This window comes from Spea bombifrons, chromosome 12 (assembly GCF_027358695.1).
Source record: "Spea bombifrons isolate aSpeBom1 chromosome 12, aSpeBom1.2.pri, whole genome shotgun sequence".
NCBI lineage: Eukaryota > Metazoa > Chordata > Amphibia > Anura > Pelobatidae > Spea > Spea bombifrons.
The window spans coordinates 17542322-17562500 of NC_071098.1; the positions used below are offsets into that span (position 1 = coordinate 17542322).

At 38.8% G+C, this 20179-nt stretch overlaps 1 protein-coding gene and 1 long non-coding RNA gene across 2 annotated transcripts in view; one reads left to right on the plus strand and one right to left on the minus strand.

Moving 5' to 3' along the window:
* The window catches only part of ARHGEF12 (Rho guanine nucleotide exchange factor 12), an 81280-nt gene that overhangs the window by 19150 nt on the left and 41951 nt on the right, over positions 1-20179 (plus strand). Inside the window, exons 8-29 of the mRNA XM_053451503.1 lie at positions 140-253; positions 1993-2064; positions 2596-2688; positions 3081-3194; positions 3291-3389; positions 3583-3625; positions 4228-4333; positions 4418-4555; positions 4894-4926; positions 5040-5154; positions 5847-5952; positions 6351-6557; positions 6662-6791; positions 6880-6915; positions 7331-7452; positions 7660-7806; positions 8711-8796; positions 8884-9009; positions 10960-11074; positions 15944-16035; positions 16301-16378; positions 17286-17361. Of these exons, the coding sequence (XP_053307478.1) occupies positions 140-253; positions 1993-2064; positions 2596-2688; positions 3081-3194; positions 3291-3389; positions 3583-3625; positions 4228-4333; positions 4418-4555; positions 4894-4926; positions 5040-5154; positions 5847-5952; positions 6351-6557; positions 6662-6791; positions 6880-6915; positions 7331-7452; positions 7660-7806; positions 8711-8796; positions 8884-9009; positions 10960-11074; positions 15944-16035; positions 16301-16378; positions 17286-17361 (2248 nt within the window). The remainder of the gene's footprint in view (positions 1-139; positions 254-1992; positions 2065-2595; positions 2689-3080; positions 3195-3290; positions 3390-3582; positions 3626-4227; positions 4334-4417; positions 4556-4893; positions 4927-5039; positions 5155-5846; positions 5953-6350; positions 6558-6661; positions 6792-6879; positions 6916-7330; positions 7453-7659; positions 7807-8710; positions 8797-8883; positions 9010-10959; positions 11075-15943; positions 16036-16300; positions 16379-17285; positions 17362-20179) is intronic.
* LOC128469586 (uncharacterized) lies at positions 8301-8610 on the minus strand. The gene is made up of 2 exons (XR_008345964.1): positions 8442-8610; positions 8301-8402 (listed from the first exon to the last, which is right to left on the minus strand). It is a non-coding gene; the product is annotated as an uncharacterized LOC128469586 (long non-coding RNA).

Consider the following 20179-nt stretch of genomic DNA (forward strand, 5'->3'; position numbering starts at 1 on the left):
AATTAATATGGGAGAATTGATAAGGGAACAAATAAGTACTGCTGTATGAAATGACGAACGTATAACCAAAGAATTAACACATACTGCAGGGCATTTCTCAGTTCTTTTTGCTGAGATATATTTTTTTTTATTTTGCTAGCATGGCTCAGACTTCTTACAGATCAATGAGCTGGATGCAGAGCTTGGTGATCTACTGGTAGGCACTGAATACAGCAGTGGGGATGGGTCCCGTCCAAACAGCGATACAGCAGATGTGAGTATTTATGTATTTTTTTCGGTTTCATTTTATGCTCCTACAGCATAGCAATAAACAATATCCCATATTAATATATAGACAGAAGCTTTAGACCTGTAACAGTGTATGAGCATGTGTGCTCAAAAGGCTCCACATAATATGGAGAGGTGAAGTCCCATGTAACGATATGCTTTCTTCTGGGTTGGAAGTTTTGTAGAATTAGATTAAAATAAGTTTTCCAAACAGTTCTAGTTTTGCATGTTTTCCGACAGCTTTATGTTGCCTTGGCCTAATCTAGTTGACAAACACCCTAACTCCGTATCGTACAGCCTTATGGTAAAAAATAGAATTTCTCAGTCTTGACTATCCAGCCTGACTCTTTGACAAGTAGAGGAAAGGCAAAAGCATTGTTATTAAATGAATCTGCTCAGTATGGTGTTTGTGCATGGAAAGTCATTCATGAGTGATGACAAAGGCAGCCACCAGTTCTCCAGAAAAAAAAAAAGTTTATTGAAGCAAATTATATTGTCAGTGGTAGCCTGTATTACTGCATGCAGTGCTGGATTTTATGATCAAGACGTTTGGGACATTCCTTTTCAGATAAACTAGTTTTAAAAATATTAGCCAGAACCTGTATCTTACTCATAGAACATACAATTTGAGGGCACTTTGGCCAATTTTACAAGTCTGTAAAAGCACAAATGTACTCGACCTTGTCTCATTTCTAAAATTACCATACACCTGTCACATGTAGCTCAAGCTAATGTTTGTATGTTAATTTCAGCCACTTTTACCCATAGTCATCCTTGTTTATTAACTATCTGACTATAAAATGTTTTCATACACTGTAATTTTGGACAATTACCTGTTCTATTGTTTCTACTAGTTCTGTACTGTTTTTTTTAACTTTTATACTTTTGAATAGTTTTGTGATATTCCTGCTATCACCATGTTATTTAGTGAAAATGGGCTCCTTTCTTTCCTGATAACTTTTATCCTTTAAAAAATGCCTAATCTCAGTAATATCTATATAATTTTTCAACATTGCACGCAATACCCTAGGCGTGGTCTGACAGAGATCTCTAAACAGGTTTGAATACCTCTTTTGCTTATAAAGTCTCATTATGCAACCTGGGATCCTGCTTGCGTTTCCAACGGCTTTGCTACATTGCATGTTTAAATCATCAGAGATAATTGTTCTGTTTTTGTAGTTTCATTTGATCTGTTGCTCTCACTATTGTACCAGAAATATGTAGTCTATCTTTGGGGTCTTTCTCCCAGAGCTGTCTCTGTAAATGTTGCGTTTGGTGAGCAGCTCCGTACAAGATTATCTGCAAATGATAAAAACATAGTACAGCCTCATCAATAATATATATATATATGGATCACCACCAAGCTTCCTGATTATATGAAATAGCTTTGATTGCTTGCAGATTATCTTAAGGTGATAAGAACCTTTAGAAGAATGCTATGATGTTAGATATATTCAAGCAGGGAATGGATTCGATGGAGTAAATCTGGGGAGACTTTTGAGAATTCTCAGTGATTTAACAATACATTATCCAGGGTCAGCCAAGATCTTCCTGTAGCAGAAACTCACTGTTGTTGGCCCTTTTCAAGTCTCCCTTTAGTAAATAACCCCTTCCCCAAAAAGCACATGTTTTAGGTACTTTTAGTTAGTTATCCTCCATACATCGTTTGTGCTTCTGTAGTTTGCAGTGTGATTTGTTCAATTCCTTCGATGTCTCTCTCTGCAGAACCTCCACAGCAGACTACTAGAAAAAAGGTTCTTGGAAGAAAGTCCAGAGAAAAGTGAACTTCAAGATACAGTATGTTTTTTTATAACACTTATGCATTACAGCTTCCTAATATTAATTCCTTTACCAAGTACATTCGATGCTTGTGCTTATATTTCATTATTTCTTGCAGTTGCTTTCTCTGGTACCTTAACCCTTTCCAGGAAACAAAGCATGATTAAAAAAAATGAATTTAAATCAGATTTTTTTTCTTTTAAATCAGATATATTTTAACAAATGTAATTTGCTTGTGAAATCCACATCCACAAAACAGACTAGGGGATAAATATACAAATAATGGCATGGTTGATGCTCGGAGAAAACTGAGTAACCAGAATATCAAGGGGAAGTCAGCAGGGGTCTTCTTAGACCCGAACAAGTGGGAGTAAGGGGTGGCCTATAGAAAAAGGGTCGCACTGCAGCAGGGTTCAAAAACTGAGGAATGATAACATAGAAGAGGAATAAACCCCAGACACAGAAAATGTAAAACATTAAATAGCAACTGTCTCACTTTTTTTTGTCTATGGAAGTTATGATTAAACGTTTTCTCTTAATTTACTTCAGGATTCTCAGTCTACCATGGGAAGCCCATCCACTTGCATTGCACACACAATCATTGGTGCTGAAGATGATGATTTTGATGCTGAGCAAGAGCAGGTAAGAGACGGCATCAAAAACAAAAAAGGGGATAACTGGAGGAGGGAGCAACGTTTTGTAAGTTGTGATGAATTTATTTTGTGTTCTTTCTCTCCCACAATTCATATCAGCGGCACAAAAGAGCATATTCAGTGTTAGAAATCTGGAGATAGTCTACGTACATGCTGAGTAAGCAATCAAGCAGCATTTCTCATCGGCAAATATTATAATGTAGAAAACAAAGAAAAAATGTAATTTAATTTTGTGTGCACAAAACATCCCCTAACAACTACAGCACTAAACTTTTCAAATTCGAGCGGTCTTTTTGTGGCACATAATTGCAGTCTGCGAGTAATCTGACATGGAGAGATTACGGATGGGACAAAAGCTGACATGATTTGTTTAAAATCCAGCAGGTGAATGGACAGTATAACTTTTTCCAGAGCATGGATGTTCTGAAATCCCACCCGGCTCATTTGGCTGTATTTCTACACCACGTGGTTTCCCAGTTTGATCCTGCATCCTTGGTAAGTGAAACTGTACAGTCTCAAATCTCAGATTCAAGTATTCTCTACCTTCCACAGTTCAGTGATAACTAGTTATCTGAATGTACCTGTTCCCAGCTTTGCTACCTGTACGCAGACTTCTACCAGCAAACTAACCCCAAAGAGACACGTCGGATATTTCTGGAATTCTACCAGTTCTTTTTAGAGCGAGCGGCGGTAAGTAAACGGGCCTCGTTACTTATGTGATATCACATAAGTATTTAGGAAACATAAAGGCGTAGTATGTCTGGTATTTTTTGCCACGTCGTCTATTCTGAAAAATATTGTAAGAAATGTTCATTTGTTAAATGTCATTTGGTGTTTTTTTTTTTTTTTTTTTTTTTTTTAAATGCTGTGAGCTCTGTTACAGAATCTTCGTGTTCCTGTCCCAGAAGATCTCGCTATTGACCTAGGTAAATGTTGAGATAATAAGAAATAAAGGGATGCATGTTATGATATAATGTGTGGTGTATACAAGATATTTCCGAGATTTATACTCTATGAAACAAAGTACCATAGGCAAACTTTTATTTCTTGATCTTGTGGGTTAAATCTGCCAAGTGGTGGTTAGTATGTTATATTAGGCTATTCTTGTTGATTAAGCCTGTAGCTGCATTAACTAGAAACTGGAAGCCCCCCAGACCGTGAAAACGTATTTTCTGTTTCCGGTCACAGACTTAAATGTTTGGTATCCAGCCATCACCCTTGAATTTGAGATGGTAGGTTTTCGTGTTGCCACTAGAAACTGTTGTAGATTGTTTATAAAGAGCATCTCTTGTCCAGCAAGTTCATTCTGATTATTGAGCTGATAAGATTACTTCAAACAACTTTATGAAGAACCCTGATGGTGGAAATTGTATGCAAGCTGAGCTCTTCTGTGCTCTTGCGCATGCAGGGCCATGTCGTTAAATAGAAAAGTCTATTTAAAACTCCCATTCATTTCAAATGCTCCCGATTCCATACAAAAAAAAACTCTAGTTATTCCCGTAATATGGTCAATTATGCTTTTTAACAGAAAAGAGACGTCCAGAACTAATTCCTGAAGATCTGCAACGGCAGTATGTCCTAACCGTGCAGGACAAACTTTATCCTGAAGTACAAAGGCATCTAGAGGATTTCAGGTAATGCAGTTCATCTTTGCAACTCATAATCATAGAACACGTTTGTTTACCGATCTAACTGTAGGAATTCTCATCGCACTTCAGGCAGAAGCGTAGCATGGGACTCACCTTGGCAGAAGGAGAGCTGGCCAAACTTGGTGTGGAGCGCTTAAGAGATCGCAATGCATCAGAAAGGGAAAGAGTGTTTGCGGAAACTATTCTACAGAAAATTGAGGAGGTTTTGTAAGTGGCCCTGAAGTCTTCTCAAATATTGTAATTTCTTCTGAAAGGATGTTGCTTATGCATGTTCTCACATTTTGTGCCTTACACCATTCGACAATTTACACCATTGGCCCCCCTGGTGCATTGAGGCTGAATTTACAGACGTGCACGATAAAATCTTTCATTTTGTTGAAGCCTTTTCTGTAATAAATCCATCTTACTATCTCTGGTTTTTCTTTCCCTTTCCAATCAGTGGTTATGTCTTGTGTCCCAAGGATTCAAGTATTTATATGTAGCGAGTTGTCTGTGTTATCTCTGTAAAATTAATTTCATTTTCTGACATAAACTTTGTTTTGCAGGTTGGCATCACAGCCACCTGAAGAAGAAAAAGGGTAAATAATACACTGTTCTTCATGTCACTTATCACAGAAATATTGCCAGTGACGGATTCATTTGATTTAATAATACATTTCATGTTTGTTTGTTTTTCTCTCAATCCTTGTAGCAATACTATACAGTATGTGATTTTAACCTATATGAAACTTCTGGGTGTTAAAGTTAAAGAATCACGGAGTCTAGAACAAAAGCGTGGACGGATTGGGTTCCTACCTAAAATCAAGGTATACAGTAGACATTTGCAGATGCACGTGGTCATGTCCACTGTGACAATTTAATTGGATTTATGTGCCTTGTCCAGTATAGAGGTGAATCAGTTCATTAATGAAAAGTGATTAGCAGAAAAAATCTGTCTTTAATTCATCATTGTCCGTAGCTTATGAGCACAGCACCTGTAATGAGTTCTGGATCTAAAAGAAATTGTACACATGCCCAGTTTGCGAGTGAGAGAAATATATGTATTGTATATTGAATGTTTGGCTATGCCTTACATGACTTAAGGAGCAGTTAGTTTGTGTATGCTTGGTCAGAGGAAATAATAATATATTGGACTTCAAATGTTTTTGTAGCCACGTGTGACATTTCTTAGCACAACAGCAGCATCCAGCAGCATTTTTTTATATGGCAAATTGACCATAGTATTTTCTGCAACATGGGTCTGTTTTTTCACTCCAACACATTGCATGGTTGACTATTTTTGTCCTAGGTCAGGGCAGAAAAATCCACCTTTTTCTACTTAATTTTTTGTAAAATAAGGTGCGTGTACCTGCAAATCCAAAACACATCGTCATAGAAATGTGTAGAACAAAAAGTTTAAATAGAAACAAAAAAAATCTGTTATACTTTTTTTTTATACTGACTCCATATTGTAGGTTGAAAGGGCTTTTTCCCTTCACGTTATTTTTCCTGTTTATAGCAAAGTATGAAGAAGGATAAAGAAGGAGAGGAAAAGGGGAAGCGGAGAGGTTTTTCCAGCATATTAGGACCTCCACGAAGACCCAGTAGACAAGATAGCACTGCAAGTAAGTGTGGATTTTTCCAACCTCCATCTGAACCTTTTTGGCCTTTGGATTCTAAGTGGAAGACTTTGTTCCACTGTTGTGAGGTTCCAAGTGTGCCCTTTATGATATTTATTTCATGGTTGACATGGGCGATCCTCATTAAATAGGGAAGTGGATTCTAGGTATTGATAGCTTATTACTTAACATGTGGTGTGGTACAATGAGAAGCACAAAATGTCTTGACCTGGAAGTGGTTGTGAGAGTCATCATTCACTTTTTATTCTCTAGCTATGTATAGAATTTATTATGAGGCTATATAAACTAAGGGAAGATGCATCATTTTTCTAAAGTGTCATAGCTTTACTGGTTCTACTGGTATAATATACCATTTATTCAAAGCTTATTAATATTTAATACAGTTTCCAGGGCTATGGACATGCAGAGACAGCGGTATCAGAAGCACTTATCCACCTCTTCATCTGGTAGTCCTGAGCCAGTAGAAAGTGGAAGGTTGCGCAGCAGTGGTGGGTCAGTGGAGGTCCCCGATATCTCTCTTGCCCAGAACTCCACAGGTTCCAAGCTGGCAGGATTGAGTTCTCCAGAAGAGGGCAAGGAGGTGGAAGGATGTGAGTACTTTACTGAATTGGTCCTCTACCCTTTTCGCCATCCAAGAAATGTTGTTTTTTTTGTAATCCTAACTTTTGTTACCCATTTCTTCCATTCTCCCCAGTTCTGAAGATTTCCGGGGAAGGAATGTCTTCTGACTCATGTGATGGGGCTTCTCGCATGTCTGGCACCATATTTGATTTCCCATCCTCTCCACTGGACCTTCTTCCAGAAGATGTTGGGGACACTGACGGGTAAGTGGTCTCCACTTTTAAAAATGTATTGCATTAATATAATTTGTTAGATCACTTATTACTTCCCCCACCCCTATTTTTGTTTCAGATGTAGTGAACTTGGGACGCCAAAGCCTTTTAGAAAGTGAGTATGTTTATTACGGTAGAGTATTTCAGATGTAATAAAAAAATATACAGTGCTACTCCAAGTTGCAATGTTGTACTGGATTTTTTATATATATTTTTAGCATGTTTATCTCAAAATATATCTGAAAGATATGTCAATTACAAATGAAATTGTGCACTCCAATTTGTAACAAAATGACAACAGATATTTAATTAGTCTTTAGATTAGATATACTACTAAAGATCCTTATTATTTGTATTATGTTATCAGCAAAAAATTTTCTGTAGTACATACGTTAGAAACCACAAATATACAAAACGAAAATAAAAATATATTGGTGAGCCAGGAAAAGGTTAATTTCCACGGTGCCTAATCCTAATAGCCAGTCTCATTTTACAATGTCCTTATTGACTTTGCTCTTTTCTGTACGCAGGCTGGACAGTGTGGTTGTCGAGGGTCAAAGTGAGGGTCCTCCCAACTGGCAGCAGCTGGTGAGCAGAGAGATCCTCCTGGGTCTGAAACCACATGAAATCAAGCAGCAAGAAGTTATACATGGTGAGCATCAGTGCCAATCACCTTTTTGGTAGCGGATGTGGCAATGTTTGTTGCTTACTTAACGTATAATATTCCAAAACAATTGTTACTTTCAGTTGGTTAAGACAGTCAGATCTGCTTCCTAACTTTTTTTTGTTACTAGTACAGAAATATAAATTTGATATCTTAAAGCAGATCTCGCAAGTCTTGTCTTTTCCCTTTTTGCAGAGCTGTTTTACACAGAGCGGACGCACGTTCAAACTCTTAATGTCTTGGACCAAGTGTTTCGGCAACGTGCGATCCGTGAAAATCTTCTGACGCCTGCAGAAACCTGCAGTATTTTCTCAAATTTGGAAGAGATTCTACAACTTCATGGTTAGTGTTACAGGGAAAGTCTCCCACATCTACACAAACACATTGACGATTGACGATTACAAATTATATTAACAACATTTAAAGTATGTGTCTGTATATTTTAGCTCTAACAGATGTACCTTACGATTTCCAGTATAATAATGCGGTAATACAATAAGTTTAGTCGTATTACAAGCAATGTTCCCTCTAATTTTTCTTGGGTGATGTGCGCAGAAAATTTCTGTTGTGCAAAATTTTTCCCAGAGCCAAAATTTTGTGCGCACAATATGCTTCTACAGTCCATATAAAGTTGGTGGAGCTGAAAAAAAATCACTTTGCAAGGGGGTGGAGCTATATATTTCCAACCCTTTTGACTCCATGGTCTATTCTAAAGGTGAAACTCTCACCGCAAAAATTAATTATGAGCGAATCATGAGCGGAGGCTCCGGGCTGCATAAAGGATCAATATATATATTATTATTTTTTATTGGGAAAAACTGCATACCATTGACGGGTACAGCATAACACCTATCACTATATACTGAGGCACACATTGACTGGGGTACAGCATATCACTATATACTGAGGCACACATTGACTGGGGTACAGCATAACACCTATCACTATATACTGAGGCACAGCACAACACCTATCACTATACATTGAGCCAGACATTGCCAATAATGTAGCATAACCCCTATCACTATATACTAAGCCAAACATTGATGTGGTGTAGGGCTACTGCTTCAGTGTCTGGCTTAGTATATAGGGATGCACCGAAATGAAAATTCTGGACCGAAAATTCAGCAATCACTTGACCGAAACTGAAAATAGAGTTTTAAGAGACAGTAGCCTCAACTATTTACATTTCTTTTGCTCTTGATAAAAAGCAATCCGAGCAATAAGCTCTCTCCATCTTTCCCAGTTGCATTAAATGAACAGATGAAAGCAGTCAAGAAACGATATGAAACCTCTGTAATTGATCATATTGGTGATGACGTGCTAAGTTGGGTAAGTTATCTTGATATCCCTATACAACATGCACATCTGGCATACCTACAGAAATGTCCTTACGGTTTATTACTTCTTTGTCCTTAGTTTAGTGGAGCTGAAGAGGAGAAATTGAAGCAAGCAGTGGCCACCTTTTGCAGTAACCAGCCCTTTGCCTTAGACATGATCAAATCTCGCCAAAAGAAAGATTCCAGGTTCCTGACGTTTGTGCAAGTGAGTTGAACCAAGGGTTTTTTTTTGTTTTTCTTTTTTACTATGATTTTCTTTTTAAAAAACCTGTCATACTGGAGCATTTGTATCATTTGATTTAGACCAAAAACCTACTACTTTTTTTATTGTGAAACAAGAATAAAAAGAGAATAAAAAAGATACAGAAAAATTAAGGATGTATACCTATTCACCCCCCCCAATCAATACTTTGTAGAGTTACACGTTGCAGCAATTACAGCTGCATGTCTCTTGGGGTGCGTCTCTATAAGCTTAGTACATCTATCCCCATGCTTCAAGGCAAAATGTTCCAGCTCCTTCAAGTTGGATGGGTTTCACTGATGTACGGCATACCACTGATTCTCAATATGATTGAATTCTGGGCTTTGACTAGGCCATTCCAAGACATTGAAATGTTCCCCTTAAACCTGTTGTGGTTCCATATTATTTCCATTTCCTCATAATGGATCTAATGGTGGTCCAAAGGAAATCTTTTTTTTTTTTTTTTTTTTTTTAAACCAGCCCTTCTCAACAACTTTATCCCTGACCTGTTTGGAGAGCTCCTTGGACATGTGATGCCAGCGCTCCTTCATAGAAGCCACAGAGGAAGTGCCAGCAGCAGCGGAGGTTGTCTGCGCACATCACACAGGCGCCCACCGGCTGCCACAGAGGAGGATCCAGGTTCCCTACAGCGCTGCGGGGGATCTGGATCTTAGTCTTATTGTCGGACCTCTAGAAGACGACCTCAAATATAAGACGATGGTTAATTTTCAGAGCATTTGCTCTGGAAAAAACTTGTCTTATAATCGAGCAAATGCAGTAATTCAAGAAGGTTCTACCGATGGTGTACTGACAGCCCTGGATTCCCTTTTGCTATTATTCCAAACATTTTGAGTTTTCAAAACAGATTTAAGTCTTCACTGCTAGGACAAGTGGGAGTACTTTTTTTTTTTTCTTCTTCATGCCCCTTGATCGTAAAGTTTATCCAAAGCAATCAATTGTTTGAGACCAAACCTTTGTCTTGTTTGTCTTCATAAGAATTAAAAACTGTGTTGGATGACTTATTGCTGTACCATTGGATACGTCGTCTAGAGCTATATCTTGTTAAAAGGACTTCTCGTTGTCCATTGCTTCACCTCCTAGGTATATTGGAGAAATGTATGTTGCATACAGTCAATGAACAAGTAGAAGGTCACAATGACTTTCTCGAGAAATTATCCGTAAGGTCAATAATATTCTTGTGATGCTAGATATGCAGAACAACTGCAAGATTATGAGCAATCTCTAGTGATACAGGCTAATGTTTATTAACATGCCAATTAAATATAACAATAAAATCATAACTGGTTTACTTCCATGCTGCATTCATGTATGGTTTTATGTCGGATGTTATGCTTCCCCCTTGAGTAACATTATAAATCATCTTGGCTATCCAAAAATCAAGAATGAAGAAAAAAACAAGCAATCAAAATACAATCATTATACAACCCCTAAGGAAAGTGTTTTGTGTCTTGGAATACGTTGTATTGTTACTTTCAAGGACTGGAGATGGATTCTGTTCATGGGGCTGCATAAATATGTGCTGATAAGATTAAACATTCACTAGTGTTTTTTGGGGTTTTTTTTTTTTTTTACTTACAAGGAATGGGAACATACCTCATTATATGTTTCATGGCCCCATACAGATAATGTATGTATTGCAATGTAAGTAACGGGTTTTCAGACATACTTTATCTTTATGACCTTGGGTGTTAAATTGGTAAACACTAATTAGGGGATTGCTGGAATCTTCATGTTAAAGATTACTTGACCTGCCTCAGATTTTAATTAGTGAAGGCATATAAACTAAAATGTATCTGATGACGTTAATTACTTGTGTTCATGCAGGAGAAATGATCTGCCGGTAATCACAATCTGAATAGCAATAATAATTGGGGTTTTTTTCTCTGTCTCCAGGATGCTGAAAGTAATCCACTATGCAGGCGTCTGCAGCTAAAAGATATTATTCCCACTGAAATGCAGAGACTAACCAAATACCCACTTTTGCTGGATAACATTGCCAAGTATTCAGGTATTGTCCTAGTAGTTCATACCAGATAAGTCTCCTGCTCTTTGGCTTTCCTACTTTTTTCTCTCTGGTGGTTTCAAGGATTAATGTGAATTTCCATTTGTGGTTGTATGTCTCTCTTGTTTTCATAACAGCCTTTTTATTTAGAAAAGCAAACTTCTGTTTCGGCTCTTGCCCTAGCTGTCTCCAGTGGAGCCTGGACGCCTACGAAGGAGGCATACTAAAACACACTTCCGGTTCCGTAGCATTCCAGTTGAAATGAATTAGATTAGCTGCAGCATACAAATATGTATGTTTCCTGAATATCTGTGTTCGGCAAGCATACATGTGATTGCCTGCCGCTACTCCCGTTTACTTCAGTGTGAGTTCAGCACCCATTGACTAGAGCTGAAATGGTACAGAGCATTCGCGGGTGTGCTTTCTGCTTTCAGCCAGGAGGTGAATGAAAATGAAAACGTATCGCTGTAAGTATAGTTTATTATTAAGGATGGATGTGGAGATAGGGGGAGTAGCTCAGAACAGGAATTTCATTAGATAATGTTGGCCCCTCCAAGACACAGATCTCCGCTTCCATCAGGTTAAGGCTAGGTTTCCACTTGGGTATTTTTCCTGCGTTATTTTCTTGATGAAAAATGCCAGGAAAAAACCAGGAAAACTGCCACTGCATTTTCCAGCGTTTTTGTGTTTTTTCTGGCGTTTTTGCCTTTTTGACCTTAGGCAGTTTTGCCAGCCTTTACAAGTTAGAATTTTCACCCAGCTAAAAGGGATTAGGATAAATTGCAAGTATCTGCCCCCTCCTGATGTCATTTCCTTTTTAGAGTTCTACTTAAACACGCCCTGGCGGACCCTTTTGTCTCTTTTCTGTGGTTTGTAAGGCATGCTTTATCCCGAATGTCTGCTCCTCTAGGAAGATTGGCCCCAAATGATGGTACAAATTGCAAGGGATACTCACTAGTTGAATAAGCTTGGACACATCAAAGACAATTCTGGGTGCCACGCTGCTAATAAATTACACAGAGACAGCACACAGTGTACAAGCAGATAAACGTTTTACCACAGTACTAGGAAAATGGCAGCTCTTCCTGGGTCCTTCCCCCTTTTTTGTAACTGTGGGAAAAAAAACGCCATAAAAAACACCAAGGCAAAACCCGCATGGCGTTTTCATGGCGTTTTTCTCTCCCATAGACTTCCATTGAAGAAAAACGCCAGAGTGTCAACAGGCTGCGATTTTGAAAAACTGCCACAGAGCCCAAAAAAGCAGTAAAACGCCAAAGAGGACTGAAAAACGCCAAGTGGATATGGCATTGTGCGATTTCCTATTGAAGAACAGCTAACATCTGGCTGCAGCGTTTTTTCACTAATAAAACGCTGTGTGGCTGAATTGGTGGTGTTATGGGCGTTTTTGTAAAAAATACCCAAGTGGAAACCTAGCCTAATGATTAAACTGAATGTCTTTAAAAAAGATACATTGATTGACAACAAAAAGTGCAACTATACATAATTTTAGTTAATTTATTTAGCTTTTGTGAAAGCTGTGACTATGGCAGTTCTTTTTTTTTTTTTTTTTTTTTTTTTTTTTTTTTAGGCGAGGGCCTACAGTATCTCAAAAAAGTACACCCCTCACATTTTTGTAAATATATTATATCTTTTCATGTGACAACACTGAAGAAATGACACTCTATGTATAACAGTGTGAATTTGCTGTCCCCTCAAAATAACTCAACATACACAGCCATTAATGTCTAAACCTTGGCAACAAAAGTGAGTACACTCCTAAATGGAAATGTCCAAATTGGGCCCTATTAGCCATTTTCTCTCCCCAGTGCCATGTGACTCGTTAGTGTTACAAGGTCTCAGGTGTGAATGGGGAGCAGGTGTGTTAACCCCTTAAGGGCCGGGCTCATTTTTAATTTTGTACCCTGTGGGACTGAGGCTGTTTTGACACTTGTGGTGCTTGTGTTCAGCTGTAATTTTCTCCTCACCCATTTAGTGTACCCACATAAGTTATATATTGTTTTTTTCAGGACAAGATGGGCTTTCTTCAGATACCATTATTTTGATCGTATCATCTTATTTACTATAAAAAAATTAAAAAAAACCTGGTGAAAAATTGAAAAAAAAACACATTTTATGACTTTTATTTGAAAAATATTTTACTCACCTATAAAAGCAAGTAAAAAAACTAGCTAAATAGATTCTACTACTTGTCCTGAGTTTAGAGATACCCAATGTTTTTATGTTTTTTTGCTGTTTTTTGTAAGTTATAGGGCAATAAGTACAAGCAGCGTTTTATGATTTCCAAATCTTTTTTAACAAATCTGGTCAGTCTGCCTCCATCTCCTCTTTGGAACATCTTTGAAGCCGGTTAACTCAATTTAACCCATTCAAACCATATATTTTTGAAAACTAGACACCCCAGAGTATTCCAAATGCTGTTATTTTAACCCTTTCCATGCACCAATTATAGAACTACACTTCTATAATGGAATTTTTTTTTTTCCGCACAAATTGTACTTTAGTTATAGATATACAGGTTCTGGTATATGCCACTGTCAAACAACACCCCAATGTGTGTTCAGGAACATCTCTTGAGTGCAGTGATACCCGACATGCATGGGTTTGTCGGGTTGTTTCAGATTTAAAATGCCACATTTGGGAAGTGCGCTTTTTTTCTCCATTTTGGTTAGTCTGTACGTATGCCCTATCTTTGAGCTAGGCCACTCCAATTTACCCCATCAGCCATTTTTTTTATATATTAGACACCCCTTGGGTATTTGAAGTGCTTTTATTTTATCTCTTTGTTGAGTTTTTTCCATTTTTTTTTAATTTTTTTTGAATATTTTACTAATCACATAGTGATTAGAAAGCTGGGCTCCATTGACTTGCATGGTTGAATGCAGTACCTGTATTCAACCAGCAAGTGGAGCCAGTTCTCTAGAGGGTCTGGAGACCATCTAGCGAACTTTTCACCTTTATTGTTTTATTTCCCGGGCCGCCGCCATCTTGCGGATGGTGAAGATCACCGGCAGCTGCGGCTGTGACCGCTCTCCGGAGCGGTCACAGCCCACCCAGAGGTAAGTGTTTGGTGTCGCTGGATGCCTCCTGATCGAGGCATTCCAGCGACACCAATTTATCGTTGATCGCCTCCTAAACGCTTTTAAAACGGGCGTCCGCCGCCATACAATGTCCATGGCCCCCGATGCCGATCTCGGCCTTGCTGAATGCCTCGACATCGAGGCATTGCAGCAAGGCCGTTTAAGCGAAGAAAGTGATCCTTGATCACTTTCTAAGCTTATTTAATTTTTTGACGGTTCAGGACCGTCAAAGGTCGTTTAGTGACCACCTTGTCATGACGGTCCTGAACCGGCAAAGGTCACGAAGGGGTTAAATTTGGTGTGACCAAAAAGGTCAGTATTTTGTGTGGCCACCATTATTTTCCAGCACTGCCTTCACCAGAGCTTCACAGGTTGCCACTGGAGTCCTCTTCCACTCCTCCAACATCACGGAGCTGGTGGATGTTAGAGACCTTGCGGTCCCCCACCTTCCGTTTGAGGATGCCCCACAGATGCTAAATAGGGTTTAGGTCTGGAGATGTGCTTGGCCAGCCCTTTACCCTCGGCCTTTAGCAAGGCAGTGGTCGTCTTGGAGGTGTGTTTGGGGTCATTATCATGTTGGAATATTGCCCTGCGGCCCAGTCTCCGAAGAGATCGTTCATTGGTCTCATCGGACCACAGGACATGGTTCCAGTAATCCATGTCCTTAGCCTGCTTGTCTTCAGCAAACTGTTTGCGGGCTTTCTTGTGCATCATCTTTAGAAGAGGCTTCCTTCTGGGACGACAGCCATCCAGACCAATTTGACAGGCTGACTCCCTTCAACCTCTGCAGCAATGCTGGCAGCACTCATACGTCTATTTCTCAAAGACAACCTCTGGATATGATGCTCAGCACATGCACTCAACTTCCTTGGTCGACCATGGCGAGGCCTTTTCTGAGCTGTCCTGTGAAACCGCTGTATGGTCTTGCCATAGAGCAACAATTTTTTTTCAGATCCTCAGTTCTTTGCAATGAGGTGCCATGTTGAACTTCCAGTGACCAGTATGAGAGCGATAACACCAAATTTAACACACCTGCTCCCCATTCACACCTGAGACCTTGTAACACTAACGAGTCACATGGCACTGGGGGGGGGAGAAAATGGCTAATTGGGCCCAATTTTGACATTTCCACTTAGGGGTGTACTCACTTTTGTTGCCAAGGTTTAGACATTAATGGCTGTGTGTTGAGGGGACAACACATTTACACTGTTATACAGGCTGTACACTCACTACTTTACATTGTAGCAGGGTGTCATTTCATCAGTGTTGTCACATGAAAAGATATAATAAAATGTGAGGGGTGTACTCACTTTTGTGAGATACTGTATATGGTGCCAGAGTAGGAGGGAAAGGGGTTAGCTCAGATTTCACCATTTTCTTGAAATGTCAAAGCTGCAACCTGCTAGGTCATTGTCAAGGGTAATTGTGACTGAACAAAAAATAAAAATAACCAAAAGCTGTGTTTTTTCAACGTTATAATAATAATAATAAAAAAAAGACACTTTTAAGCATTGTAATGCTTTTCGGACTACCTTTTGGGCAGTGTGCGTGTGTAATTACTAGACTCTCTATTCGGCAGATGCTTTAAAAATATGAATCTTAACAATTTGTATTTTAAATGAAACGTAAGTATGTACGTATTCCAGTGCTGGGTTCATTTATAATCTTTTAGGTTTTTTTCTGAACCTATGTAGACTTTCTTTACAAATACCTGGGTAATCAGTTGTAGTAACGCAATCATGCTCTAGTGACCATATGAGATTTTTATTTATTTTAGATCGCTCGGATGAGAAGGAGAAGGTTAAAAGAGCAGCAGAACATTGTAGACGGATTTTAAATCATGTAAATCAGGCTGTTGAAAATAAACTGGTAAGCCTGCTGCATATTACTTGTTTATTCTGCACTTCAAAATTTTTACACCAGAGATGTTAAAGACGATTTCACTGGTTATTGGGAGGTTTATGATGTCGTTAATTACAGCAAAAATTAGTAATGGCTACAGGCATTAACAATGACATGACAATGACATAACAATGAAATTGCTCCTAAATCTTTTTTCCATTTTCTGTTGTGCTAGCAAGTGTCAAAATTTTTATGAAATGTTCCAAACAATATTGTCTTATTCTATTTGCAGAAATTAGAGGATTATCAACACCGGCTTGACCTGTCTTGTTTAAAGCCTGGGGAGAATCCCATGATTGATGAGCTGAGAGTAAGTTCCATATTCCTTGTCCTGTACTAGTTGGGAATGCTAAAGGACGTGTTTATTAATGTACAACAGAAGCAGTCCCAAGTGCTGAGCTTGGAGAAATCAACTGAAAAATTGCTTAAAACGATTTGCTCCATGTTTTGTGCGTTGCCCAAGAATTACCACATTACCTGATTATTTTACTTTTGTGTTCTATATATATAAAATATAAAATATATATATGTCGCATCTGGTCATCTTCCTTGAAAATTGATGTCTGAGCAAGTCTGTGACATCTGGAAAGCCATTTTCCCTTACTGTTGCATTTAGCGCTGCAGTGGCGGGTAGTATCCTGTATCCCAGGGCTTGACAAATTTGTTGTGAATCTAGGCGCCAGGTAAAAAAGTTAGGAGCCAGGATTTTTTTAAACTAACGGTGAGGAGCGATCTGATCATCATCAGCCCACTTACTAAACTCACAGCGTTTGACCTGGAAGCACCCTGGACTGATGTGCTGAGTTGTGTGTGTGTGTGTATATATATATATATATATATATATATATATATATATATATATATATATTTAAAAAAGCACCAAACTTTTAGGGGGCGGCCTATATCCGAGCCAATACAGTATATATGTGTGTATATATGTGTATATATATGTGTGTGTGTATATATATATGTATGTGTGTGTGTGTGTGTGTGTGTATATATATATATATATATATATATATATATATATATAATTTGCTTCTTTGAATGCAGATTAATATAGCAAAGTATTGATGAAAGTGGGGGTTCTTAATATTTTTGTCATGCTTCAGCTCATTTTAAGTGTACGTCATTAGTTAAATGTAGATTTCTATGAGATCCCTTTTCTGAGCAGGTATGAGTTTTAATAATTATATTTCTATATGTCTTGTGAACAGAACTTGGATTTGACAAAGAGGAAGATGATCCATGAAGGTCCTTTGACATGGAAGGTGAATCGTGACAAGACAATTGGTAAGATGAGCTTGACAATAATAAACATGGTTGAATTATGCATTCATGTAATAGCAAAGACAGTCCTCCGTTTTGCATTGTCCTAATTTTTTGTAATCTAAAGTTACAACAACATCATATCCCCTTCAGCATACCAAGACATTTTGGACAATGCTATGCTTCCAACGTTGTGTGAACAGTTTGGGGAAGGCAGTATTCTATTCCAGCATGACTGTGCCCCAGCGCACAAAGCAAGGTCCATAAAGACATGGTTGAGTTTGGTGTGGGCAAAACTTGAACGGCCGCATGGAGCTCTGACCTCAACCCCTTTAAACACCTTTGGGATGAGCTGGAACAGAGATTGTGGGCCAGCCTTTGTCGTCCACCATTGGTGCCTGACCTCACACATGTTCTACTGGATGAATGGGGAAAAATCCCTCAGAAAAACTCCAGAATATTGTGGAAAGCTTCCCCGAAGAGCGGAAGCTGTTATCGCTGCAAAAAGTGGGACCAGCTACATATTAATGTCTATGTACTTAGAGTGTAATGTCATCAAAGTCCCTGTTGGTGTGATGGTCAGCTGTCCCAATACTTGTGTCCATATAGTGTTGGAGATAAGATATTGGGACAAATTTAATTCTGCTGAATCCAAAGTTACCTAGGGTCACTCTGATACAAGCATTAGAAACCCGCCTGTTGGGTATTAATTTTCAGGCGTAGGCTTAGTACATTTTCAGATTTATTTGACAATGAACAGCTACTCTCTTAGTCACAACTTCTAATCAGACCTCAAAAACATTTCTGCTGGGGCCATGCTGCTTACCGGTGCTTTGGTCGCGAGCAGCGTCTCTTCTAGCAGCAGGAGAACAGGAAGCTAGCAGAGTGTCACATAATGCTGCCTCCCCCCTCCTTCCTCTGGGGGCGGGGCCAGAGAAGTTGCTCGCACAGCCGGGCCCCTGCAGAAGTCTGCGAGTGGGAGACCTGCAGTTCAGTTAAGGGGGTGGGGGAGGGTTTTTGTGATTAATGTGTGAAGTATGTGTGATTAATGGAATGAATGAGTATTTAAATGTTTGTGAATGAGTGTGTGTGTGATAGCATGGATGTGTAAGGGGGGTGGGGGTGGTAGCATGGCATAGGGAGGCTGTCATCCCACTACTATCATCCCCAGGTTCCAGCATCTACTGGCTGCCTTGGCTTGATAGGAGTGTGATTGCCTCCAGAAATGCATTTTAACCCCCTATATGCCACTCAGCCCCATGGTATGCCTTTTAGCCCCTATATGCCATAGTGGCATATAGGGCTATAAGGCATATCATGGGGCAGAGGGGCATATAGGGGGTTAAAAGGCATATCATGGGACAGAGTGGCAAATAGGGGGTATAAGGCATTTCTGGGGGCAGATGTGCATAACTGGGGGGGGCGGGTTGGCAAATAAAAGGAAATAAAAAAAATATATATATATTTTTCTCAATCATAGCTTTTATTAAATATGAAAAAATAGTTTACAGGAATGAATATTTACTAGTAAAACTTTTCCTTTAGAGTAGTGTTATATTCAGGCTTTTTGTTTTTTTCCTAAATTAATATTTTGATTTTGGGGGGTCCTCTTATAATCAGGGTCGTCTTATAATCGAGCAAATACGGTATGTTCTATTTTGCAGTAAAATGTAGCTTTCTTAAGGGTCACGTACCCATTATCAAAGGTGGAAAAGTTGTGTTGCTGTGAGCTGTACTGAATTTTAGAAAAGGCTTTTCTCGATGCTATCTTGCCATGCTAAGAATCCTAGATTCTATTAAGCTAAGTGGGTGGAAGCTAGGGACTCAAATGAACAATGGATGTGCTCAGTAATCATATAAGGAGTCTTCGGGTGTATTAATCATTTGGAGCTCAGTAAAAAGGTACTTTTTAAATGGTAAATGTTACTGACTACGCTGAAAAACCCACTCCCGCAAGTGCCTGGGTGGAATCGGGGAATTGTGGGTACTATGGCACATATTTGATGGGCTTGCCTTTTGCTCACATAGCTATGGCAGAGGGTTTATGCTTTGGTGGAGTTCCCTCTAAACTTTTAGATAAAAGTAGTCATTTGGGGATGCTCCAGATGGCTTTATTATTCATATTTTATTAGAAGCTACATTAGCCATTGCAAGATCCCACTTCTAGAGGTTCAGAATATTAATGAAACTCATAGGAAAAATGAACAAATGTCTGCTAAAACAGAAGAAGTATCAGAACAGTACACTAAAATATAGATCTAGAGGATTTCATGTATTTTTTAGACTTAGATTTCTTTGAGATACACTCCGCAACAAATGCTCATTCTTGGGGGCATCGTAACCGTGCCAGAGGTTATTGATCTGTTTGATCGTTTCTTCTTTTTATATACTCATGGTCGTATGTGAGAAGATAATTTATTTTGGGATATGTGGATACTTATATATGCTTTCTAAAAATCATTGTAAATACCTGTGTGTCATTTCAATCTCTATACAAAGTTCAGATGAAAAAATGAACTTTATACTAATCAAGTAGAGCTGGTATTAAAAGTATACATTTAAAAAAGCAGATGATCCAGAATAGTTCCCTTTTATCCTATTTTAACAGCAAAAAAGTTCCGTTTAGAACTGCTATCTTCAACCAATTTTAAAGCAGGTAAAATATGTGTTTTTCCTAGCCTAATGCCTCTTATGAGGTACTGTATAAAATACTGTAGCAAGATCTATGGCCCTTCATTGTAGAAGCACAAGCAGCTTGTTTGGGAAGATCGTTTCTCAATAAACATGTCGATTGATACCAGGCCCGGACAGGGACAAAAAATAGGCCCGGGCGTTTCAGACT